At 39.1% G+C, this 27,121-nt stretch overlaps 1 protein-coding gene across 2 annotated transcripts; it reads right to left on the bottom strand.

Moving 5' to 3' along the window:
* Positions 1 to 137: 137 nt before the first annotated feature.
* On the bottom strand, positions 138 to 26,102 carry PHF6 (PHD finger protein 6). Of its 2 annotated transcripts, none has more exons than XM_084213058.1 (11): positions 25,751 to 26,102; positions 20,779 to 20,958; positions 20,498 to 20,599; positions 17,338 to 17,471; positions 16,989 to 17,032; positions 7,832 to 7,998; positions 7,511 to 7,654; positions 6,184 to 6,288; positions 5,197 to 5,330; positions 4,436 to 4,565; positions 138 to 4,149 (listed from the first exon to the last, which is right to left on the bottom strand). In XM_084213058.1, the coding sequence occupies exons 2-10, from the start codon at positions 20,914 to 20,916 to the stop codon at positions 4,436 to 4,438; spliced, it is 1,098 nt and encodes a 365-aa protein (XP_084069184.1). In that variant the 5' UTR covers positions 20,917 to 20,958; positions 25,751 to 26,102; the 3' UTR covers positions 138 to 4,149. The 2 variants fall into 2 exon arrangements, with proteins under 2 accessions (XP_084069184.1, XP_084069185.1); XM_084213059.1 differs by having other exon boundaries at positions 7,832 to 7,995.
* Positions 26,103 to 27,121: the final 1,019 nt, after the last annotated feature.

Genomic DNA, 27,121 nt, shown 5'->3' with positions numbered 1-27,121 from the left:
CCACACTGTGAGCCTTCTCACCTCTCTCCTGCAAATGTTTCCCAGGGCCTGTAACCTCAACAGGAAATACTGCATTTATGCATTAAAATGACAGTTTCAGAAGTTATACTTTTGGAAAAAGGACAGATATGCAAGCATGAAATTCATAACTCATTTATTGAATATATATATGCAAGGATACCAATAAAAAGAAACTAATACTGCAAACTACAACTTTGGAAGTAAAGCCAATATAACAGGAACAAAATATACATAACATTGTAGATAGGAATGCATTTACCCTCTTCCATACATTCCTTGTCTTTACACCTAATGTAAATATATGCTAGAGCAAAAGCTGCAAACGTTGGCCTAACCTGAGTGCTTTGACAAGCAACAGCTCTCCAGGATTTGTTAAGGGCTGAGATGTCACTGCAGACTAATGGCTGTGCATACATATGCATGTATAGGAACTGCTTCACCAAGTATATAAATCAAGGGCTGTGTTCTGTTTTTTCACCTCCATCACTAATATAGTGGAATCTGACTCTGGTGACATGGAAGAAGAGTTACTAATTGCTATCATGCACTTTTAGTTCTCTTCAGATTAATTTAATCTAATGAGGATTAATTTTCTTGTCAATCTGATTCAGCGTATTAATATTTTTGGAATGCACTGATTATCACCTGTCAGATAAGTCTGATATTTCAAATAGATTATCACCTCTTCATTTTTCACTCTGTTTTAGCATGATGTTCTTTTTCCTATAGGCAGGAGTAAGAGGGAAACTCTTCTGTTACACTACATTTTATGGCCAGATTTGGCAGACTCAAACCACTGTAGATCAGCACAGCTCTTTGTATCTGAAGCTGAGACTTTGTGGAGTGTATGTGTGGCTCCTACTAGAGCCTTATCACAGAACCTGCTGTGGAGCAACCTGTGCTGAAGGAGCAGATTTCTGCTCAGCCCATGCTCAGGAGCTGCACTGACACTGAACCAGCCCTTTCTCCCTGCCCTGGACGGCACAGCCACTGCTATGGGGGGTTTGACCTTGGAACTCTGGCATTGCACCAGCTGTATCCTCAAGATATCTGAACAGGATCCTTGTGATGCCTGTCCTTCCTTGGCACAGTCCTTCTGGGAATAGCAGAACCACAGATCTGTGAGACCACAGTGAGTTGGGGAGATCTCTTAATGGAGAGGTGCAAGGAGCTGGGGAGAAACCTCCCTTCTCAGAGGGTTCCAGGCATCTTAAACAGCACACAATCCTCTTGTGAGCAAAAGAAATGCCCAAAGGCAAAAAGTAACAATAATAAAATAAAATTTAAAAAAATAAAGTGAAACCAGTTTTTTAAGACAAGTTTTGTTGAATTCATGATGTTGAATTCTCTGATTGTGAGATGAAAGCAGAAGGTGCCTAGTAAAAAAAAATCTCAGTAACAAATTGACTGTATTAATTTAACTAGCTAATTTAAACATACCTAGTTCACCTATAGAGCACTTTCATTACTTCTAACATTTCTGGGAAGGCAGTAGATGCTCCAGAATAATCTTCAATATATGCTTGCAAAGATTACATTGCTTTACCAAAAAAAACCCTGCAAACCAAAACAAACCCCCAAAAATTCAGAGAGACTGTCTGAAATTCCAAGCTAAAATACACATAAAAAGACAGTAATGGCAGTATTTTGTCTTTTAAAAAAATGATGTAAATGTTGTATACTATGATACATTGTCATGCTTTTTAAAACTACAATTAAGGATGTAAGAGATGTACAGTAAATACACTGCTGAGGTACATTTCTTCTAAATATTAACACCACGACAGAATTACTCCCCAGCAGGTGATGCTACTTGGGAACATATAAATACAATTTTTACATTGTAAGGCACTTTTACCCAGCATACATGAGTTGAAGTCAGTTATGACAAGTTTGAGGCTTGTAAGAAAAAGTTTTTGCTTTTGACTTTGCTTCCATGAATTCTGAATTGATGACAGTTTCAGCAGGCCATTTCAGCACTCAGGGGCAACAGGGAAATCAGCCACTAGCTTTTCTGCTACCCGAAGGTAAAGTGCTGTTCTGGTTCTTCAAGGCAAGGAATGGGTTAATTTATCCATAACAGGTGAGTTATTGGACTGAATATTATACTAAGCCACTGACACAATGAATTAGAGCTCAGTCTCACGTACAGTCAGTATGCTGGCAGATCTACCCCATGCAAACTTAGTTAAATACAGTAGCTGCAAACAAAGTGCCTTTTTTCCATGGGAGGGCCATGTCTGAGGCACAAACTGAAGTAATTTAAATATTGAAGGATGCTATTTTGCATTCTAAAACTGTTCTGAGTGGCTGAAAAATGTTCATGTTCTAGGAGAAACAAAACACCTTGATAGACAATTTCAATAATCGATCTGTCATTGCAATTCAAGTCACGCTTTTAATTTTGAAAGTTACAAATACAAAATAAAAATGAGCAATGGCATCATGTTTAGAGCAGTAACTGAATATTTTCTGTACACGGCAATATTTCTTTCCAAACGGGATTATTCTCCAGGAAAGCAAACAGAATTGATTGAATTCTAACAGGTAAAATGTTAGAAACTCCAATATACAGTAATTGAGTCCCTCAAGACATTAAGGGAATGCATAAGAAGACAAATGACACACGTTAAATCTTTTAAAAATACAAGTAAAAAATGCTACAGAAACTCATGTTACATATGAACCGTTTTTGCAATACCAATCACAGAAGAACTGTAGCAGTTTATAGTCAAATCAGTGTCTTTTGCTTGTTTCCTTCCTTCAAATCCAGAAGTTTTGTTGGGAGTTCAGAGTGAAACAAGTCAAAACCCTAAACAAACAATAAGGTGATGCAATAGCAACAGACAAACATGTGGACTAGATTCAGCTTTTTGGTTTTATTTAAGTAAGTCTGAGGATGTGCTTTAACAGACCAATTGAAGAAGCCAGTAGCCATTAGAAATGACAAGGTGTTTTGAAAGCAGTCAGAGGACTGTTCTTTAGGTTTGGTATAGCCTAGATCTGAGCGTTCCCTCAAGGAACATCAAATTCTAGCAAGTAGAATTCCATGATGTGATTGTTGACTTGACAGAGAAAGGAGAAAAAAAAAATAAATCACTAAAACAATAAGGATGATACATGAACTTTCCCATATAGTGGTCATATGATTAAAAAATAAATACCAATCTAGCAAAAAAAGTTGCTTCCTCATTCTTCATACAGAATATGGGACCTTTATGCACATTCTTGACAAAACATGAAGTGTTCCACACAACAGAGAACACCTGAGGTATGGACGTCAGATATGGTGGCTAAATTCCATAGTGAGTTAAGAGTTGTAACTCTCTGAAGTAAAAGAGATTGGGCTGCAAAGTCCAAACATTTGTATAGTAGGGCTTTAATCACACTTGGTGAAGTGTTCTTTGTAAATCAGGACACAGAAAGAGGTGGGTTTTTGGGGAAAGAATGAACTACAGCCCTTTGGCATGAGTTCTAAAGCTCACAGCTCAGAACCAACAGCTGCTCAAGTAAATCTCCCGCAAACAATGCCGGGCGGAATGAGCAATCACAACAGGAACAACCTGAAATGTTCAAGCGTGCTTCGTGTACACCGAGTCCTTTCCTACTGCTGCTGCCCAAGCCAAACCAGCGCGGCTCTGCCAGGTACGGCCTCCGGAACTCGTGCAGGAAGAAAATGCAAAATTCACAAAGTACCAGCTCGTTGCCATCACGGACTTGTCCATGTTGTTAATTAAACTAGCTAAGACCTTCCCTCATTGTGTGAATCCACTAAACAACTTACACATTCCAAATCTTAAAGTTTTTATTCAGTCCAGAAATATAGATCTTACTTCATTTCAATGTCTGCCTTAACTTTTGACACTGTACATATTACATATCATTTATATAGTGTTTCATTTTTTTCCAGACACTGCAGACTACAAACTACATAATATTGACATGTAAAACTCTGCCACTTACTGAAGGCTCACACACATGAACGTTTCAGGCAGTTCAATGAAATTTCTAACAGAGTTGGGTAGTAAAAAGTTACTAACCCTTTTCTGATTTTTAGAAAACAATTTAAAAGAATTAGTAGTTATGGTGTCTTAGCCATTCCCAGTTCTATAACTCTGTCCCTTGAACCTGTTTAAAAAATGATGAAAACAATAGTAAATTTAAAATCATACAGAAAAGCATTTCACAGCTCTGACATTACATCTACATTTAGCAATAGAAATGAGGGCCTCCCTTCTTACACTGTTACAAAGTCAGCCGTATTTAAAAAACAACAAATCCTCCCCATTCTTCTACAGTATGCCAAAAAGTACTCTGCATACACTAGATTTAAATACTTCACTGCAGTAAACTACATTAATTGTATATTGCGTTTCAGTCTTGGTAACAGATCTGTCAGGAGTAACTTCCATACCTAGTTTCCATTGAGCTGCTGCTGAGGAATGTCATTATGGTCAGTGCCTGATTTGCCACGGCTTTTGCTTTCTCTTTCTTCATCCTCTTCATCTCTTTCATCATTTCCACTATGGTTTTTACAATAGAGTCTGGCACAATAAAAGGAACAGTGAGGATTTACACTGAAAATATCCATCAAAACCTGACTTATCTCTCAATTAGTTTCGAGATGTGCTACAAGTCAGTTGCAACCTCTTAAATCATTCACAGCTTCTAATCAAGCATCAGTTAAGAAGGAGGAAAACAAGGGCAGCCAACAAAACTGTGACCAATCCCAGTTCTGCAGAACTGCCTCTCGCTGCTCAGCGAATGCCCTCTTGTGGGCACAGCACGGCAGCTCAGCTGCAGCCAAGCTACAGCTCTTCAGGAAAGATGGAAAATTGTGGGGTCCAAAAAGCCCCTGAAGGAAGCTACAAACACATCAATATGGAGGAATCATGACAGCAGTTTTCTTGATCTAAATTACAGGTTACTGGAGAAGGAAAATATAATACAAGTCAAATAATTTTCTCGTTTCTCCTATTTACAACACTACAGAAATTTTAAGTTACTAGAGTAACTGAAATGTTTTGTAAAGTCAACAATTACTTAAAGATACCGTTTAAAGCCAAATAATACCCTCTTTTTTTAAGAACATATTGACTAGCCAAGTTAGGCAGAAAAAGTGTAATGAAATATCTTTACTTTTGTAGCAGATTCAACAATTACATAGGTCCTTACTTATAAATTCCTCGTGACATGTTCTCAATGTATTTAGCTTTGTCTTCTACTCCACAGTGGTAATGGTATGTTTTTATGCAGGCTTTGATTTCACACCCAATAGTAGCACCAGGCTGGCTGCAGAGTGTGCATTTCTGTCCAGGGGAAAGAAGAGAACAGCAACATTCAGCATCTCAGTCTTTTGTCTCTTACTACTCAGTTTAGTGTTCCTCATATTTGTGGCTAACATTTTGGAACAGAGTAATTCCTCTGGCAAATCATCCTTCCAATGAAAAGTTAATCAAAGACATGGTAAACCAGAAACTGTAAGATAGCAACCCACAAAAATATGAACACTAGGATTTACCTGTCTGTTGCACAGAAAATTGCTACATGATTGCAAAACATGTTATTGCATGTCCAAGGCCATTGTACTGCTGCTGAAGTTAGTATGCTAATATATAGAGAATCTTACATTATTTTTTTCAAGGAACAATATTGCTAGTTTTTTATAATCTCTCTGATCCCCTATAAATTTCTGAGTACTTTAAAAACATCCTGTGCTTTAATAAAATACAGTGTGATGTTTTACCAGCATCCCCATCTCTAAGCTCTTAAAATGTTTTCCTACTAAAACACCAAAACAGTTGGAAACACTGGTTTGTTTCCAATTTTAGAGAATATATTCACTGCAAGAACTGCATATTCTCTAATTTTATGTGCAGCTCCACATAGTGTGTTTTTAGTAACACAGGTCCAAAGCTGTTACTCTCTTATAGTTACAGCATGGCTAATATGAATCATATGATTCTGTGATCATAACAGTTATGTACATTGTCATAAAGAATCCCAAATACCACAAGCCCAAACACCACTAATATCTGGCTGCCCTGCCCACAAATAACAATATATTTTAATTTTGTGTTTAGAAAGAGATGGAAAAGATTGCTCCATAAAAGGAAGGAGGCAGAATCACTAACACATTCACCACATTCTGTGGGTACATACCATTCTTTTTCCTCTCTTGATTTCTTGAAGTACAGTTTTGATATCAAAATCACCAAATTCTGCCCTTGAAGTTGTTGTTAGCTGGACAGTGCCAGAAGAGAACAACTGTAAAACAAGCAAGTCAAAGTAATGTCAGGTCCAAAGATGTTGGACGAACATCTTTCTTCAAGATGAAGAAACCAAGATGTTTGGAAATTTTTTTTTACAGCACTGAACATCCTGTTTTGTGATCTCAGACAGAATGTGCTTTACCAACAAACCAGGAAAAACCCTATGCTGAGCAATTAAAGCATTCCTTCTGATCCCCACCTGACTGCTTTAATTAGAGTTGTTGTTGCCTTGGAGAAATTTCTTTTAAAAGACAGAGGAGTAGACAAGAAGTAATGATAGAATGAAAATATAAAGTAGCAAATGGAAAATATTATCAATTGAACTACTTAACATTTTAGGAATATTCCATTTCCTTCCCTGTGACATATATGTAAGTCAGGTTCAACCCTGATGTCAATACAGCTGTGAAGTCCTGAGGGCTGAAAATGGAGAACAGAATACCATCCCTTCCATCATCATCCTGGTATATTGAGCTTTAACTGCCTTAAAACTGAAGTTCAGGCAGACAAAGTAACAAAGAGCTTAGCCAGAGTAAGACTCAAGCTGCTGGCACACACTGGCTCTCTGCTCAGTGAGGCTGGATACAGAAAGTCAATGAGTACTCCACAGATTGCCTGGACTATTTATTCATTTTGAGGTACAACATGAACCAGTGAATTCTGCTGCCCAAAGCCCCACCTCACTCATGGCACTATGTGCTCATGTTCTTTGCAATTAGATCCCATTCAGGCTGACAGTTCTACAAACGTGATCATCTAAAGGCAAGAGCTTCCTGGAGCTTCCATGTCCCACACTCTACTTAAGTCACACAGCCCAAATCCACAGGTCAAAAAATTAACAAAGTTTATGGATTCTTCTCAGATTGTCCCTGAATGCCTGTCGTTTTATTCTTGGAAAGGATTCTTTTAGTTATAACTGTTTTCTGTTTTCCTTTTTAAATACTTCATATGCATTTAGACACTAAGGGAGCATTTTTAATAAGCTAAAGCATCTCCCTGAGCTAATTCCATCTCTTAGCATGAAGCCAACTTTTATTCATTCTGCCTGCAGTGAAAATAAATGAACTGCTCACTTTGCAACACTTCAGTGCTTAAGATCATCAGCATACAGACAATACTCAGCATAATTACATGTGAGGGTACTGTATTAAAATCCAAAATAGCAATTCAGACAAAATTCACAGAACATACTGGCTAACAACAATACTGTTACTCACCATGCACTTATAGTGTGCTGCAGCCTTTTTGGCATTAAATATATGAAGCTTTCCTCTAGCTTCATTTTCTTCTTCACCTGCATGACAGAATCCACATTTAGGTTTTGTATCACTGGGGCTGCTTCTGTGGGGAGACCTGTCTCTCTGAAAGAAAAACATTTTACTAAAATATACTGCTGGGATACAAATAAGGTTGCAATTTTAAAAGCCTGTGGCCACCAGCTGGAGGCTCAGACAAATGCAAATTTTAACAAAACTTATATTTCAGAGAAGAAATATGCAATTCTGTCTTCTAAGAAGTTTAGCATATTTACTGCTTACATAGGAACTGCTTTCTATTTCATCTGTGCCATGTGAGGACGTAGATCTAGTGTCTTCTGACTGCCCTTTTAAATTTGTTTTTCTTGGCTTTCCCTTACGACCCCTCCTTTTTCCTTTGGGAGGTGAAGGCTCCAATTCGTGTTCATTGATATTTTCTTCTAAATCTGCTTTAGAAGTCAGAAAACATCATTAAATAAGATTCTCCACAATTTTATAAAAAACAACCTAAGAAAAAACCCCAAACCAAAACCAACCCAAAACCCACCAACACCAGACAAGAAAAAACACAACTTGTATTTTCCAAATTTTGGTCAGAAATAAAAATAGCACCTTTTCCCCATTTATTACAAACATGCAACTGCAGATCCTGAAAACATTACTTCTTATACGTCACACAGCTTTGCATCTTAATAACATAAGAAGGTTTAGTGTTTCTTACAACTTCTACTTTCAGACCTAAAATGTGTCTTCAGAAACACATCTTCACTTTCACTGAAAATAACATTCATTTAATCTACACTGAAACTGGAAAGTGTTTTCACCCATGAAATATGCTAATAATTTATTATTTTAAGATGCATAACTCCAATGTAAATTGCCCTTGACAGTATGCCAGTGTACCCAAATAATACCTCTCTCCTTGCTTTATTAATTGATGCCTGTTGACTTAAGAAAAAAATTCATCCATTGGGTTATAACATCAAGCTTTAAAACTGAAAAGTATTTTGCCTTCAGTGAAACAAATCTACAATTTTATGTCATTACAGAATATTTTTAGATCTGCAAGTAAAACCAGCCTCCAGTTCAGAGGAAATCATCCCCAGTGACATCCCATATCAAGTATTTACAGACTATTAGGAATGTAAGAACACATTTTTAAATACAGACATGCCAAAGAGGCCTTCGAAGTTCCTTCCTAAGTGTCAGCTGAGCTGTGAATGCTGCACAGAGCTGAGCCCAGCTTTGGGCACACTGGCCTTTGCACAACTCACAGCTCTACAGAAGATACAGATCAATTCTACAAGATTGAGATGGCTTCCTATAAGATCTAGTTAAATTGTATCTGATAATTACATCTAACAACAAGCTCTATTCAGTCACTAACAACTTTCCTACTCACAGAAGCAGCCTCCTTTTTTTAACTTTAATCTGTAGCACCCACCCCTGCTCAAACCACAAACATATTTCAGACTTGTTTAAAGAACACACACAAACCCTGCTGAAGGACTTTTCTTCTCAAAACCCAAACCACAAACATCAGTATGAGCCCCCAAACAGAAGGAAATGGTAATGAGAAGACCTGGAACATTCACTTGATGGATATTACCATATTATTTTAGTGTCCAGATAGGACATCTTAGCTGGAGACTAAATGCTGCCTTGCCAGCACTCATCTTTCTTACCTATGATCACATAAAACTCAGATCACATTTCTGTCTTGTGATAACAGAGACTCAAGTAAACAAAACATGAAGTCAAAGTGCTGAACATATTCCACAGCCACCAACTGGGAGCAGAAGACTACTGAAGCCTGGCCCAGCCTGGCACACAAGGACATTCTGTTCAGCTCCATCTATTGTCTCTCTCACTAATCCCCAAGAAAGTTACAGTTTCTGCTCAGTTATTAAGGAGAGACAGAAAACTCATCCAAATGCACCACAACAGGTTATACTGAAATTTACACAGATCTGCAAATTATTTTGGTTTGAACTTACAGATTATTCAGCTATATACACATTTGCCCAAGACACATCAGTCTATCTACAACATCCCTATACTTTCATATATAAACTACTCTTTTCTAATTACATGTCAAAAGCACCATGTATTTTACTCTGAAAAAAACTAAATACATGATGACACAGATTATGTAATGTAATTGTATAATTATGTAATGAAACAATACATTTTACATTTTCTTCTCGGTATTTCCTATCTAACATTATTTTTCATTTGTCACCACTTGCTAAATCCCCCAAGTAAGATTATGCAATTTAGATATTGGCCTCTTAGACTGCATCCAGCAAATTTTATTGCAATCTGAAAACTTCAAGAAGAATTCTTTTTATCTTGTTCATCACATGAACTCTCCACTGATTATTCAAAGAAATTTATGAATATTTGTCGCTATTTTTACATTTACAGAAATCAGATGGTTATTCTAGATAAACAGTCTTACAAAAATGTGACTATTGAATCCATGACCCTCTAAATGACATCAGTAAGAAATTAAAAGTATTCCTTCCAAAATAACTCAGTGGACTTCCCTACTATTTCATGAAACAAAACATAGTCCATCCACTGCCATTCTTTATCTTTTCCAAAGCTCCTTGTCAATTTTGTCAGCCAAAATGCTTTCCATCTCAGTCCACCCCTATTTTCTACAAAAACATTAAAGCATGTTCTGAACTTTTTACAGTTCCACTTAAAAAAACAGAAGTGAGTTATAATAGCTAAAAACCAAGTACACCTTATGAAAACAAATTTCTTAGACGTGTCAATCTTGTAATAGAATAAGTTCTTAAGTGCTATTTTTAAGAACTATAATTAGTAGCATATTTAAGATTTGAAAAGTAAAAACGCTGTATTTTTAAAAGTTTCAGTGTAAGATAAAAAAACATGAAGAATGCACAGCTTTCCTTAAAGGAGCACCCCTCCTCTGTGCTCAAAACTACAACTTCCAGAGAAAGTCAGACATGAAAATCCAGATGCTACATGATGCCCCTTCACTAAAATACAATTCCTTGAAGATTTACATCTCCTACTTCAAGTGATGTGGACCTACAGAGTAACAACACCAAGATGGGAGGATCTGCTCTACCACATCTGTCCTCCAAGCCTGATACCTCAAATACTAAAGATCCTCTTGTTCTTACAGCACCCTGAGCTCGCAGAACAGAACAGGGAGACTGGAACCAGCTGTCAAACACATCTGCCCTGCGTAGTCTTCATGTTTAATTTACAGCTTGGTGGGTGCCCTATCCCTCCCCTCAAGCCCACTGCCAGCTTACCCTGTGTCCCTGGCATCTGATGGTTGGGTGTTTCCAACTTCTCATGTCAGCTTGAACTAAGGAAAACACAAAAAGTTGTTCAACTTCTCCCTGGCCAGGTGATGTTTTCATGGATATCACCCATCCTCTGAATCCCCTGAGAGTCCCTAGAATCCCCTCTTCAACTATCCCCCATCCCATATCCCATTACTGCATTGCTTTTTAAAATCATGACAATTTTCTCAATACAACTTTATCTGAAGTTCTAAGGAGGTTTCTATGAGCTCCCCTCAGAAGTCCCTAAATGCTAGATCTGAAAGAACCCAATACACAACATGGCCTGAGAAAGGGGGGATAAGGGTAGAAATCAAGAAGAAACAATCTACATTTTAAAAAGCACCTAGGAATAGGATATTGTAAATTCAGCTGAGTAGCAACAAGCCAATAATTTGCATTTTAGAAATCCATGAGCAGTACAAAGTACCACAGAAGGAACCCTGGCAAAATGCTGTATTACATCAACTGTTAACAGGGAGATTTAGCTTCAGAAAGAAATCTAAAAATTCTCCTTTGATCATGACTAGAAGGAAAAAGGATCAAGATGTTTTGCTGTTTAAAATAAGGGTTGGCAGAGAAGAGGCTGAGAAATCACTGATCCATACTGCATCAGCTTGAAATACACATGGAACCCCTTTCCAAAAGCCAGGTTAAAGCAAAATAATTAAGAATTAAGTGATTTAAAGGTTGTGAAAGAACATGTAAAAAGAGGATGTGTACAATAAATATGGCTCTATTTACATCCTACAGTACCTTAACCAACAGAATAAGAGAACGAGAAACAAAGCAGGCTGATTCTGTATGAGGAGGATAAAAACTAAAACTACTGGCAAAATATATTTGCAAATAGAACTGGACATGAAAAGAAGCCAAAGCACAGAATGTTGAAGGGGCTGAGATATACTGCTATATAAATCTGAAATAACACATATGCAGGTAAAGTTTTACAGTGCATTTGAGATAAAAGAGAAACTAAAAATTCAAGGAACAAAATCAATCTTACTAGATTTTTAGACGAGAAATGGAATATAACAGAGAAAGAAAAGAGTACTTCAGCATGCTAGAGTAAAATCTCATTAAACTATGTCTGAAACCAAATAAAGCATATGAGCCAACATCATTGTTTTAAATTGGAAAGAAACATCAAAAAAAAACCCCAAAAGAGCCTTATTGGCCCCGTAGTTAATACTAAAAATGTGGATGCATCTATAAGCAATAATAAGAAACAGGGATTTGCATAAACCCTCTTGCAATCAATTACAAAATCAGGTAAACTAATCATGAAATAATAGTAGTTTTTATCAGCAGATGATGTGAAATTAATGACCAAAATGCTGAATATATTTTTTGTGTTATCTTTTCCAATGGAAAAAGAATAAGTTACATTAAGCACATTTAAATTAAAGTAAGAAATGAGAGGAAAAAATTAAGTTATCCCTTAGGTCTTGCCACTAATATGTTTTCCAAGAGCCCCAGACACTTGAAGGAGCTGATGACTCTCGTTCAGAAGTTATTTGTTATGAGGTATTTGAGATTATTTATTTAAGTATATTTAACATAGAAAAATAATAAAATAGTCCTTACTAACCACACAATTCAAACACATTTTCAATCAAAGAAACACTGGTAAAGACTGAAGACAGATGATGCACTTGGCTTACTTGCACAGTCACAAAGCTTATGACCCCGTGTCTGATGAATTTGTTGAGAATCTCCAGCCTCTCTGTGTAACACCTTTCCTAGATGGGAGGGAGAATCAGAACACCACAGGACAGCTCCTCAGACAGGACAAACCATTCACACATGACTTCTACATTTTTCCTTTTCCATTAGCCATGTGGTTTTCCATAAGAAAACACTGGTGTGACGTTTCTGCGCAAACCCTCATTAGTCTATAATGAGACGCTGCTAATTCCTGCCTGGACCAACTGCTTCTGTGGGAACACCAGGTACACATTTGATGCCACACCCAGAGCATTCTCCAAGAGACAGACACCAGCCAGGCTGAGTTACCAGAGCCCGGGAAGACTTTTTCACCATCAAAATCCAAACAACTCCCAAAGTGCAACATTACAGAAACATTTACACCTGACTGTTACTGCAAACGACCTGAGGCAAACCTGTGCTAGGACCAGCGCCACAGAAAATGCAACAGGGAACAAACACTGCTTGAAGAATCCAAAGATGAATCAGAATGTTACCTAACTAGAATGCCAAAAAGTTGCAGATGTTTTTCCTGCCTGGCTTTCACAGCACTTTGGGAAAGTACTCAGTGCACTACAGATTGTCTCTAAACAGGTCTCAGAGAAATATCATCCTAACTCAACTTACTGAGCAGTGTGAGAAGCACACATTCCATGTCTGATCTCCAGAATGACATGAAAAGGATGCTAAGACAGGGAATGTCCTTATTTGCACTGTGGAAACATAATTCCCTGAGGCTTTGAGCACAGCTACAACAGAAATTACAGACATTTTATTTTCTGACCCCATAGTTCTCAAGCATCTGCTTTAAACATTAACAAGAGAAATCACACAGCTCTTTGTTGCTCTTTGTCTTACCACTATGTAACAGATGAAATTACAGTCTTATCTTAGTTTATATTAAACTATTCCCCATCAGCTGAGTTTGTTTTAAATTCAACACATCAGCCAGGGCAGCCTCACCTGCAGGGAACTGAGAGAGGTCAGTTTTTTCATTTTTCAACAATTATTTCCAGTACATTGGAATAAATTCCAACAAACAGCTCCAAAACATTAGTTCAACAATACTTCATTCTTCAAAAAGAATAAATGCAATTGTATCAAACTGAACACTAATTCAACTAATGGTTAGCTGTGATCATTTGAAAGCACTGGCACCAATTCCTGTAACCTATTAGGTACTGAAAACTTAGACATCTTGCCTAAAATTATGAATGAAGCTGTTACCTGAAGTTCAGCTATTTTGTTAAATTTGTAAACAGCAAGCCAAAAACCTAATGTCCTTTTTACAGTTAATGGGAACAAAGCACAGAAAAATCACTCTGAATTACACAAAGGAAATACAGGAGAAATACAATTTTCCTATTCTATGTCACCTAAAACCCAGGCCATATAGATAAATTAGATAAACCCAATGATGTGTTGAAATAGATGATGAATTTAATTAAGAGCATAGTACCCTGCTGCCATGTTTCACATTTTCATATTCAAAGAATACAGAAGGTAGTTCAAGTCCTGTCATGTGAAGAAAAATTAATTCCCATCACTCATTAATTTTGTCTTGATGAGTAGATACCAAGTCTGATGAATCCTCACACCACCTGAATTTCATAACAGCAATAAAAAACATCTATGAGGTCCTTTTTATTAAGTCTTAGCAGGTAACTTAATCCCAACATAGGTCCTTCAACATGCAGCCTCAAGAAATTTTCTTTAACAGTTATTAAGTGTTCAACAGACAATCTTTTTAAACTAGAACCTGTAACTAAAGTGCATGAGTCAGATCTCAGACTTGGGCAAGTATGCCCCCAGAAGCATCCATTTTCTAGGGAAGGGAAGGAAAAATCTCACTGTTATGCAGCAGTGCTGCCAACAGAAAATAAACTGTTCTGGACAAACCAAACACTCCTAAAAACTCTTTGAACATCTACTAACATAAGTGACAGAATAAAAATACTTGGACGGGAACAATTAAATCTGGATACAAAGAACCAAACATAAGAACCCACAGATGTTCTAAACTGACCAAGAAAAAAAACCCAACAAATTAATAATAATAAAAAATCCCCAACCAAAAAGCAACCCAGAGAAGGAGCAGTTAAGTGTCCATTAAAAAGCACTGATGGTCCCAGCACCTCCCTGCACCCACACTGGGGGAAAGAACCACAGATAAGCTTTAACTGTTCTGTTAGGAAAACACTGCTATGCAAAGATTAAAGAAAATGAAACTAAAACAAGATTAAAAAAAAAAAAAAAAAGCCACTGTGTCAACATCTAGCTTCCCTGCCTAGTCTAGTCACTCTCCCGTGCCAAGTCCGTTATCTGGTTTCAGACACCATTCTTTCACATTTAAATGCCTCCTTGACATTCACATTTTCATCAAGAAACAAACAAAATACAAATATAAAGCTTAATCTCACCATCCAACACCTTCCAGTTGTCATTTCACTTAGCAAACTTCAGCATTTAGGTATTAAGGAAAAAAACCTCCCAAGTCCATTCTGAAACTCTGAAAATCACCCTGTAATTTCTGTCTGCTAAAGGTAATAAGTGTTCAATGTAGCAAAATGCCATTGCTATGGAAATTACTTACAGCATTGTATCAGGCATATGCAATATATATTTCTACTTTCATTGATTTAAAGGAGGTCTATCACAAAAGAGCCCCAGCTCCCAGCGTTATTAAACCCACAACAATAAATAATAATTATTTTATGGGTAAAGTTTCCAAAACTGTATGGACTAAAAAGAAAACATACTCTTTGGGAAAGAGCACTGGGTGGAATTTCAGTGAAATATTAAATAAAGAACTGAAAACAGGAATGTGAAGTATAGCTACATATAGTTCTAGAAGCACAAAGGTATTTCTAGAGGTGTAAAGCATGACAAAAGTAAATATTTCAAACAAAAATATGTGTGCAAAGTGCTAAATAATATACTATCAGGTTCTTTGGCCTCAGCTGTTCTGAGTGACATTGAGAGTAGGAGAGAAGAAATACACAATGTAAGAGACTCTTACTATGAGCCTAGATTAATGTTTTAATAAACTACTGTCATCAACATTTAATAAAAAAAAACTCACAAATTTTTCCCAATATAAAATTTATATATAAATTTAAAATTTATATATAAAATTTAAAAGCTTTTGGTGCTAGAAAATGATGCTGTAAAATTGGAGAGAATGGTTTCTGAAAACTCTTAAAGAAAAGCAAAAGTTCAGATCCTGCAAGAAATCCCAAGCAGAAAAAGTAATTCATTGGTTTTGAGCTCCATGCAGAATTGGAGGCATTTTTAAGCACACATCAAACACTGAGACATTTGTGAGGAAGGATAAAAGATTATTTTTAAATATCAGTGTAAGAGATTAATTTCTCTGGACTCAGAATGTGTTTAATATTCTGTGTCTGCTAACACACAAAGCGACCCCAAAACAGACACAAGATAACGTGGCCTCTTCTCTTTGGAGAACTAATTATAACATAGATATTATTTTTTTCTTTGGTATTTTCTGCTGCCTTCAGAATCTTTCTGAACATTGAAATAACATCCAAACCTTTACTATTAATAAATCTACTACCTGTAGCATAAAAAGCAATACATTATCTTAAAAATACATTTGGCATAGAGACTGAAGTAATTTATGAAGTTTGATTTTTCTTAAACAGCTGCATACTCCTCATTAATTAAATGTGAGGACATTTCAGTTGAAAACAGTGCAAGAAGTAAACTACCAACTGTTTGCTTACCCAAATTCAGATACAGTAGAAAAAAAGAAAAATACTTAAAAAACCACAACGGTACAAGTAGTTTGGAATTTTAACAGACCACACAATATATCTACATTTGTGGCATTTCACTATTCTCTTCTGCAAAGCTACACAGGTTTAATGAATGGATCTATATAAGTTGTTTTTTTTTTTTAAATCAATATGATTCAGAAACTTATCTGTGAATGAACTCATCACAACCTTTTTCATTTACTATTGGGTGTTTCTTTTTTCAAGAGTTAAACTCTATTTACTGGTACAAAAAAATAATGAATATTTAGGAACATTAGCAAAAATCAGCTGTTACCTGACAAAATATTTCAGATGTTAATACTGTGAATATTTAACTACAAATATAAGCCAGCTTCTTCCAAGAAGGGAATGTATAACTTCTACCCAAACTTTGGTTTTATGAAGCATCATATTTTTTGAACATCCTAAAATTTATGGTTGGGGTTTCTTCCCACCTCAATCAATAATTTTTAGAGAAAATACAGAAATCAGATGGACTTCCAAACTCATTGTTTCTCAAAAATATGTAGTTCTAATTTTTACTGAAAACATTTATATTCTCCAGAAAAATTAAATTTAACCAAGTATCTTTCTACAATGGGAAAAATTTATATTGAATAATTTTACCTTCAGAGTTATGCGTAGTTTTCTTGTGTTTTCGACATAAAATCCTATAAACAAAGTAGTTGAAAACTGTCAAGTCAGTCACGAATCACAGATTATTTACTCATCTTTTAAATTTAAATGCCAGTACATTTTTCTCCCACTTATAAGACTCACTGATACACAAATCTTGCAGTGAAAATATGCTTTTTTAGCACATCACTATTTTGAATGCCACAATCATAATCAGAATTTTTTGCAACAGTTTTGTTTAGATTCCAAAGTGGGGTTTTGTTTTGCTTTGTTGTTTGTTTTTAAACAAATAATGTAAAATACAAATTAAAAATAAACATAACAAATAAATAATAGTTACATGTAAATGCCTTGTGAGGGTTTCTCTCTTATCTGAGCTTTATCATGCAAAGCACAGTAGTAGTGATATGTCTTGTGACATGTTTTCACATCACAGCCAATGGTCGCTCCGGGACAGTGGCACAAAGAGCACATCTGGAAAGGAAAAGAAAGCACAATTCATGTTGCTTTTTGTTTAGTATTTCTGAGTTCAAAAATAATATATTTACCTCTCCTGGTGAAAAAAAAAAAAGGATTTATGCACTTGGTATTACTCTTCCTTATTTCAGGTATTTTGCATAATTTATTTTAAAATTAAGAAATTTGTTACAATTGTGTGAAAACCATCAGATGCATTATCAACTCAACCACCACTATCAACTCAATGAAGAAAATAAGCAATTTATTTCTGTGGAATGTATCTGATGAAAGTGACACAGCTATTCACCTGTATATCCCCTCACAAGGACATCTGTTTATACTGACCATTTAGGAAAAGTTAAAATCATAATTGTACCTGTTTAATTCTGAATTATATTATAAAGGCAAGAGGGGAAAAAATTACACCCATTTGAGAATGAATCTTGCAGCCAGAAATACTGAAAACCTGAAAATTTACCTCAGCATCAGGAGCTAACTTTAATTTTTTTCTACAGTTATGTCCTAAAGTCCTTCCCAAAACACTGAATTTAGTGAGATGGCTGGTAAGCATAATTAATTTATTTCAACTAAACTAAATTTTGCTCTTTGTACTTATATTGCAAGAAAGATTAAAAGGAGGCTGTTGCTTTACTTTTCTTTCCCATTAATTAATTCTTCTTGTATCACACACATAGATAACAGCAGCGATCTAAACTAGCCTTCTAAATTGCTCATGGTCCTTCTTATACTGTGGAAGGAAGGGAAGTAATTGACAGTATCACAAAATTTTTTTTCTTTATTGTTCTCTACTGACTTAATATTCCCCAAAATCTCAGGATTTACCACTAAACTGACCTCCCAAGACAACTGGAGCTTTTTCTTCGTATCCTGCATATTGCCAGCACTCCCAAAAGGTTGCAATCAATTCCAAATCCAAGTATGCAATGTAGGATATTCCCAACATATATATATCTATATATCTCTCTGGCTCTGTGGATACATTTTTTTCTCCCCTGCACTCATTAAGTCAAGTTCTCCTTGCTACTCTCAAATATGCCAAAAAAATATACCACCAAAGTTACCAAATATACCACCAGCCTGTTTTTCAATTTTAACAGAGTCAACTGAACAGTAAAAATGTCAAAGCCTTGGATCATCTCCATTTACTCCTCTGCAAGCTCTGAAATGGTACAGTTATACACTGTTGCCTAGTTGTTATCTAATTTCTATGGGTATTTTACCTTATAAATCTGTTATACATTATGGTTTTATATATAATAATTGCTGATCAAAGTCCTTTATAAGAGTCTAGGCTTATATATCCAGCCAATCAAGTTTAGCCAGAACCTCAGTTTTTTTGAAAGCCAGAAATGACTGAAAGAAAACTTTGTTTTTATGAACACCATGATGAGTCTGTAAAACAGAGCACACACATTTCATCCATGTTTCTAGTAAGTAATAAAATACTTATTCCATTGGTCTTATTCCATGTCTGCTGTCCAAATGGTCACTCACCCAAGTTACATATATATATATGATAAGTTGCATATTAGGTATGTTCTTCAAAAAAACCAAAACCTGTCCATTCAGATACTAGAAATAATACAGATAATTAGAATAATTAACATATCAGTGACTTGTACTTCCAATTATTTAGACTTTGTAACCTTTTGTGTCTGGCCTACCAATGTTTGAACCTACCACCTTTTCTCAGACAGATCTGTTACCATCAGAAAGTCTCTACATTCTGTCACTGTCCCTCTGGCAATGAGGTCCCCACTGTCAGAGCCCACCTGGCCAGCAGCACCTCCTGAGAGAGGACAAACTGAGCCCAAGCCATCAAGATATTCACCTAACCCAGTGCTCTGGGGTTTTTTGCTGAATGTGCTCCCCCAGAATGGACCAGGCAAGCAGACCTGAGAGAAGGGATTGGGCTAATGATAAACCGTTACCTTTAAACTTCCCACACGCCAGTGGAGAAAGACAAGTTCTCCAGAGAGTGATTCAGAGCTGCAGCTCTCTGCCAGCTACAGAGACAGGCACCTAAGTTAAGATCTAAAATTATCTTGTATGCTTTCTCCAAAGAGGAACCAACTCAGGGCTATGAATCCATTAGATTGACCAGGTACGGGTTTTCTACAAAAACCTGAACAAACTGCCTGGTACACACAGCTGGTGAGCTCCAAGAATGGAGCCATTGCAACAGAAGGAACATAAAGAGATTCAGAAGCAGAAAGAGAAACCACCAACAAAAAGAAAAAACTTTTAAAACCTTTAAGACACACAAGAATCAAGAAATGTCTTTATGATCATTAGTTTAATTTACTATCATGGTCTTTGGAAAGTCCTGATCACAACATGACTGACTCGTGAATAGTTATTTCTTTCAGCTAATTAGAGCAAATGAAGTTCCTTAGATGGGAAAAGATTCAAATGAACAGTGGATGAAATAGTGGACTAGTATTATAAAACAACAGTTCTACAATAATACTTTGGACTTCCTTTAGTGTCCAAGAACTGGTAAATACATAGAGTGCTTTGAATAACCAAACTGAAAGGTCTTAATGTGAGGAGTGAACTGATCATCTGGTAAAATTATTTTAAGAAGATCCTCACTCATTTCCCCAAATTGGAAAACAACTAGTTCTAAATAAATAATAGTAAAAAAATCCTGATGAATTTTTTAATTCCAGGAATTAAAAAAAAAGTCATTACTGCTCAATCTCATTAATTTGGTGGAGCTGCAAAGACTACTGTACCCATATACCTCATAAGCCCTCTACATTCACAGCATTATTTTTTAAATCAGTATAAAAGGAGCAAATAGTGTATTTGGTAGTTAAAACTAGATTTTGGCAGTAAACCCATGTACTGGTAAAGGCACAATAACACCCTTCCCAGGAGCCTAGAATGTGGCTTTCTTTCAGAAGTCTAACAGAAAATATTAAATAGATTAAATACACTGAACAACTTCCTTGCAAACTTTATGGAGGGTATGAAAATACCGTCTTCCATTTTCAAGAACCAAAATAGGGACTTACCAGTTTTGTGCCTCTCTTTATTTCTTTCTGAATATCTTCAATAGAGAATCCACCAAGACTCTCATTATCAGTGTGTGAAGAAACCAGTGCAGATGAGAACAGCTAAAATTGCAGAGACAAAATCTGTATTTTAATTTTTAAGGGTATAAGTGATAGAGAAATGTATAGATATGAAACCCACCAAATTGCAGTGGTTAATCACGTGTGCCAATTCCAGTCTGGGTGGCTTTTCCACGTGTTTGCAGCGTTTTCCCGGCTCCATCCCGCTCCCGGTCACTCACCATACACTTGTGATGTGCCGCCACCTTCTGGTTCTCCGACATCAGCAACTGCCCACATTCGTTATCTTTATTCGACCGACAGAACCCACACTTCCTTTGTCTGGAGGAGACCTTCTTCTGTCCGACTGAGCTTGTCATGATTTTAAATGACCTTAGAATGCCACTCCAATCCTCTCAATGCTACAGGGAAAAAGAACTGCAATCAGCATGTTAACATCAAGAAAAGGCAAGTTAACATAGCTTCATAACTACAGTATTGGATGCTTGGAAGTGATTTGTCCCTTTTCTTTATGCTACTTCAATATAGCCAAGTATTTGGCCAAATTTTAATGATTTTTTTTCAGCAAGAAAAAGCAGTTTCTTTATGAAAATAAGTTTGAGAATGAAAATAAAACTTTGGATGCTAATACAAAAGCAGAAAACGGAAAAGAAATAAGTAGGAAATAGAACAAGAGAATCATTGGGGAAAAAAAGTTACCGCAACTCATTTTTATAGTAATTTATTACAGGAAAGAAATTTGTAGAAAATATATATATATGTACATGCAATGAAATTCATGCTACTGAACTTCTTCAAAAACAGAAGCAAAGAAAAACAGAGCCCAGCACAACCTCCTGCACGGGTTTTGGCGGTAAAGGCTCACAAAGTCTCAAGGCAGATGAGTAAAGAGTAGAGGTAAGATGATAAAATGCTGCCACTTTTGGTATCAGAGGAATCTTGTGGCTACTCAAACAGCTTTAGGAACAAAATTTTAGACACCTCTCTGAGGCGTTGCAGTGGAAACATCTCTGTGACCAACAGTTAGTTTGGCAGTACCACACCAGGCTTCAGTAAGTGCACGAGAACTGCTGTTCTCAGCTCAGAAAAGTAACTTAAAATTAAACTCAGTATGAATCACAAACTTATCAAGTGCTACCAGCAACACTTTTTAAAATGTAACACTGAGGTCACAGTGCTCAACTCAAGCTGACACAGCTCCTGCAAAAGTGAGAATACTCAATGAGTGTATGAATATCTTGGCCCAGTATTAAGAAATTTGTGTTGATTTGCTTCTACATCTACCAAGAAATAAAAAACTCATCTTCTTCAAACAGACTTTCTTAGAGCTTTTTACTTTGGAGATTTGAGCCTTACTATCAGAATTTGCCACAACTGCAATAAAACCCTCCTCAGCCTTTCTCTTCATTTGACTCAGCTAAGTAAGAAAAGCCACCGAAAAGCCACCGTAGGGTTTGATATTCATGTTGGAAAAAAGTGTAAAATCCAGCCATAAATAAGAGAGCAGAGTTGCAAAACATCTGGACTGGGCTACAATGGCACAGATCTGCATGAAAATACATGGCTGGTCTCTGGAATTTGCATAGGCAGACCCGGTGCTGTCAGAAGCTCATAATGCTGGTATCACTCACTCCTTCTCTAACCAAAAGCAAAGGAGCGTCCTCAGGTTTCCATCGGCTCCTCCTGTCAGACCCTCCTGCTTCAACAGATTTTCACAGACCTTGTAACTGCTGGCCCTGCACCGTTTACTGCAAAACTCCAGCTCTAAAGGTGCCTGTCCTGTCCCCCTGGCCTGTGCCCTCCCAACAGCTCCATTTGCTTTCTGTTCTAACTGCGAGCAACGCCGCTGACGCACACTCAGAACAAGAATGCAAAGATTTTGGATCTTGCTGATTTGCACAAAAAATGTGCCAATCTGGATAAACTAGTCACACCCTTTTGCAGTGGCAATAGGGAGTCCTAAAGTGTTAAAACACAAAAGAATTATTATACTGTATTCTTCTAAAGAAAAAATAAAACAAGACTATTCTGTAATCCCTTCTGAGCAGAAAGAATGGTTCCTGAAGAGACAGACAGATATGTATGCATATTAAAAATAAAAATCTGGGTAATTTTTAAACTTAAATAATTATTTGGGAGCAGAAAAATACCAACAAAAGACAAGTAGGAAGTAATATCACAAAGATTACTTGTTTACATCTCACAATCAATAGATTAATTCACACAGGGATGTTTAGAAATATACTAACAAAGTAATGTAAAATGCTAAAGTTCTGGTTTTGTATAAACAGTGTGGTCTACACACATACAATCACTTGGGACCACCTGTTTCATTTTATATTCAGATTATATTATTAAAATATTGACACCAACAATATCAGTTACTAAGAGGAAGATCAGGAATTTCCTTGTACATGTGCACAGGTCCTACTGACTCTCATCAACAAGAATTACTAATAAAACAGAGCTACCCTTCAATTTAAGCAGCAAGTTTGTATTTTAGACAACAAAAGTAACATACAGCACATATAAAAATTTTTAAGTGGCTCTCATCATATTTAATTTCTAGGAAAAACCACTTTCCATGACACAAGATTATAAAGAACCTTCTCACAGCTCGCTGCTTTCCACCTCCCAGTGCACTACAGGCATGTCACTGCAGCAGCACCAGAACCTGACACAGCCTGACTTCCTCAAGTACTTCTGCATAAGTAGGTTTTTTAAGGCTCCCAGTGAAGTTAAATATATTGTCAATCTCTACTTGATACACAGATGCTAATGTTTAAAAAAAACAAACAAATATATGTTTTGAAATACTTCACAATTACAAATAATTTAACACTTGAAAAATTATTCAGAACTCAAACAGGCCAAAAAGGAAATTCACGTTTTTCACCATCAGATTAAATTACTCTGAAAGCATTTTACAAGGGTATCTAAAAGTTTTCTTTCCAACCCCATATTTGTTGTGGGGTATTTTTTTCTTGTTTGTTTCACTGGGTATTTACCCTATTTATACATTTTTAAGGAGTGTTGAAAAAAACTTTAGCACAAGAAACATCTATAGACCTCTCCATAAATTATATCTGCTTTCTCATAAATGTGAGAAGACACTGCTCTCAGATCACTTCTCTTTGTGTCAAAATGACTTATCCCGTCCATTAAAAAAAGTAACAAACCACATTTTCTGAAAAAGATGAACCAAGTAATGCAGCTACAGCCCCACAACTCTGGATCCAAGCATTCAAAATTCTGTTTTCTTCTCACAAGTTAAATCACCCAGAACAACTAATCTAGTTTGCCAAGTCTCAAGCTACATTTCACTGGAATGAGAAAAAATGCAACTTAAAAACAGCTCAGCATTTTGGTTTTAAAAGGCTAACAAATGAGTAAGAATTACAAAAAAACAGTCATTACATCTCCTGTTGATAGAATCTTGTTTGTCAGCTTTGTCAAAGTCTCACAGACCGGATCACAAGGAGTGATGTACTGTGGAATCACTGGCTGAGAGATTTTCACTGTCTCCACCAACATGGAACACATACTACAGACACAAAGATTATTCCATACAGATCAATTTTCCATGGACTTGATCTAAGAAATGAGAAGTTATATGTACCCCAGAATCACACAAGCAGAAATTCACTCAACCATTCTCCACCAAAAATTTGGGTTCATTTGCATTTGCATTTCTTATGTGCACCAAAGTATTAAATGTGGTGCTTTCCCTTCCAGCATCTTTATTTTATCTTTAAAGCAGCAGGCTTTACACCCTCCTGTAGCTTCTGAACTGCTTTACTGAGCTCTAGGCAACAGATTTCCTAATATAAAAGTGCAAGTTCAATAACTCTCAGGCACGGGATGCCCTCAGTGCATGAGACATTGTTAAGCACTAAAGACTGGAAAGTAACCTGGACTCTAATTTCTATTTATTGCCCAGACATATTCCAGGAGCCTGATTAGAGGAGTTAAAACCTCACCTGTATTTCCTACAAAGCACAGTCATCTACAAGCTGCACGTGTAAAGTTTGTTCTGCTGTGTGACCTGTATGATTCCCAAAGTGAATTTCAAAAAATTAGAATTTATATTTGTAAAGAAAATTTCAGACACCTAGGGAGAACCTGTGAGAAGTAAACAAGCTTCAGAAAATGCCACTGCAGATGCTGAAGTGGTTTGGTCTCTCAGGAAAAGCTACAGAAAACATTTGTGCTGGTTTTTCCAAGATGCTCACTGGAGACCAGAGTCACAAGCTTACAAGTGCTTTGCAGTTTGCCGGGTCGGACACCCATTGTTGGGAGGTTTATTTTGGAGAAGGGGGGAGTGAAGAACGAGAGAGGGAAAGGATCCTGTAGGGTTCTGTGGCTGAGAACCCAATTCACAGGTCCCATAGAAATTTTTATCCAAGAGTTACATTCACACAACATCCTACACCCACTCTAAATAGTAGGATGGAAATTTCCTTAAAAAAATCCAAAAAGTGACCGAAGAGGGGGCAGATGCTAGGGGAGAAGGGCAAACCCTCGAACGCCTAAACAATGAGAGCAGAGCAGGTGACTACAAATGACACAGAGAGAGCCCGCGGTCAGGGAGATCTGGCAGACGGCGCTGAGGGATCTCCAGGAAAGTTTACATCCTCCCACGGGGAGCGGGAGATGGGCCGATAGCGGCACCTCTGCCGCCGCCTCGCCGGGAGATCGACGGGGCCGGACGGCATCTGCCGGGCAGGAACGGCCCGACCTCCCCGCGGGGCCCGGCCGGCACCGCCGGGCCCGACCCCTCCCCGGCCGAGGGGCTCCGGGGGGAGCGCGGGGGGACGCGGGAAGGGCGACCCCCTCCCGATTCCATGGAATTTTGGGGGAAACGGGACCGGGAGACAAGGGGGGGGCGGATCCTCGCTGCAAGGAGGGCGCGGGCCGGGGCGGGCGGAGCGAGCGGCACCGCCGGCCCGGGGAGGGGGCAGGGGGGCGGTACCGGCACCCGGGGCACCCCTGAGGGGATACTGCGGGGAGCCGCGACCCTCGCGGGGCTGCGGGGGCCGGCTGAAGCCCCGGGACCAGCGGCGGCTGCGGGCGGGCGGGCCCCGGGCCGGGGGCTGCGGGCGGGCCGGGGGCGCCGCGCCTGCCCCTGGAGCGCGGCGCAGCGGCGGCGGGGCGGGCAGCGGGCGCTCGGCGGGTCGGTGGTCGGTCACTCACCCGTGCGGCGGGCGGGGTGCGGGCGGAGGAGCCGCTCGGCACGGCCCGTCCCCGCTCGCGGGTCGCTCAGGGCCGCTCGCCCGCCGGGACCGGCGCGTTCATTCGGGGCTCGGGACGCGCCGCCGCCGCCGCCGAGCGCACGCACGCACGAGCGGACGTACGCACGCACGCACGCACGGCGCGCCTGGGCCGCGGCGGCGCTGCGGGGCGGTGCCCGATTGGCGGGAGCCCGGCGGGAGCCGCTCGCGGTCTCCTTTGCGCACGCGCGACGACGCGCGCGCCTTTCCCGCTCCCGGTTCCTGCTGTCCCCGCGGCGCTTCTCCGCGACGCCGGGAAACGGAAGATAGGGCTGTGTGGGGAACGGCGGCTCTGCGCATGCGCACCCGCCGCCGCCACTTCCCCGCGAGGTCCCGGCGCGAGCGAGCGGGGCTGGCGGAAGGCACGGACACACAGGGAGCGGTGCGCATGCGCAGCGCTCACCCGCAGCCGTTGTGGGGGGTGCGCACGGGACTCGCGCTGCTGCGGCCGCGCAGCCGCAGTGCCGCGCGCGTGCGCAGAGCTGGCGGCTAGGGGCGGGCGGCGCTGCGGCACTGCGCGCGCGCCCCGTGGGGAGCGGGGAGCGGCGCCGCGCGCCCTCCCTCACGGTGCCCCCCCCCCCCCCCCCCCCCCGTCCATTTTCCCCATTCCGCCACCTTAGCTCCGACCGTTCTCACGGCGCGCTGGGCCCGGTGGAACGGAACGGAACGGAATGGAACGGAATGAGCAAGGTTGGCAGAAGACCTTCGAGATCAAGTTAGGCCGCCCATCCACCACTGCCGCCACAACCCCTAAACCGCATCACTCAGCACCAGATCTAGGCGCCTCTCAAACACACCTTTGGTTCAGGAGGTGCAGTGGCAGCGCTGGGTGATGTGGTTTAGTAGTTCTGGGGTTGCGGTGCCAGCGCTGAGTGCATGGCTGGATTTCATGATCTTGAAGGTCTCTTCCAGCCTTGACGGTTCTGTGATCCTAAACCACATCACTCAGTGCCAGATCCAGACACCCCTGAAACACCTCCAGGGATGGTGACTCCACCGCCTCCTGGTGCAGCCTATTTCAATACCTGACCACCCTAATACTGAATTTTTCTTTTCTAATACCAAATCTGAATCTGCTGTCGCCATTTAAGGCCGTTTCCTCTCCTTACAGACCCGGCAGACGAGCCCGGCCCCAGCTCACTGCACGCTCCCGTCAGGGGTGATCAGAACCCCCCTGAGCCTCCTGGAGCCCCCCGGCTCCCTCAGTCGCTGCTCATCAGACTCCCAGTCTTTCCCAGTTCCCCAGTTTTGGTCTCTCCCAGTTCCCCAGTCCTTGCAGGAGGTTCCCCAGTCC

Source organism: Fringilla coelebs (assembly GCF_963513975.1).
Source record: "Fringilla coelebs genome assembly, chromosome: 11".
NCBI lineage: Eukaryota > Metazoa > Chordata > Aves > Passeriformes > Fringillidae > Fringilla > Fringilla coelebs.
Note: the sequence above shows the minus strand (reverse complement) of the source record. Positions and strands in the feature narration are given on the sequence as shown.

What these genes read in the sequence shown, in the direction of transcription:
- PHF6 (XM_084213058.1), bottom strand. Translation starts at nt 20,916, where the DNA reads ATGACAAGCTCAGTCGGACAGAAGAAGGTCTCCTCCAGACAAAGGAAG. An exon ending in AACTACGCATAACTCTGAAG is followed by an intron (nt 7,999 to 16,988) that starts GTAAAATTATTC and finishes TGACTTCTAAAG; the next exon opens with CAGATTTAGAAGAAAATATC. An exon ending in TCAAGAGAGGAAAAAGAATG is followed by an intron (nt 5,331 to 6,183) that starts GTATGTACCCAC and finishes TCCCCTGGACAG; the next exon opens with AAATGCACACTCTGCAGCCA.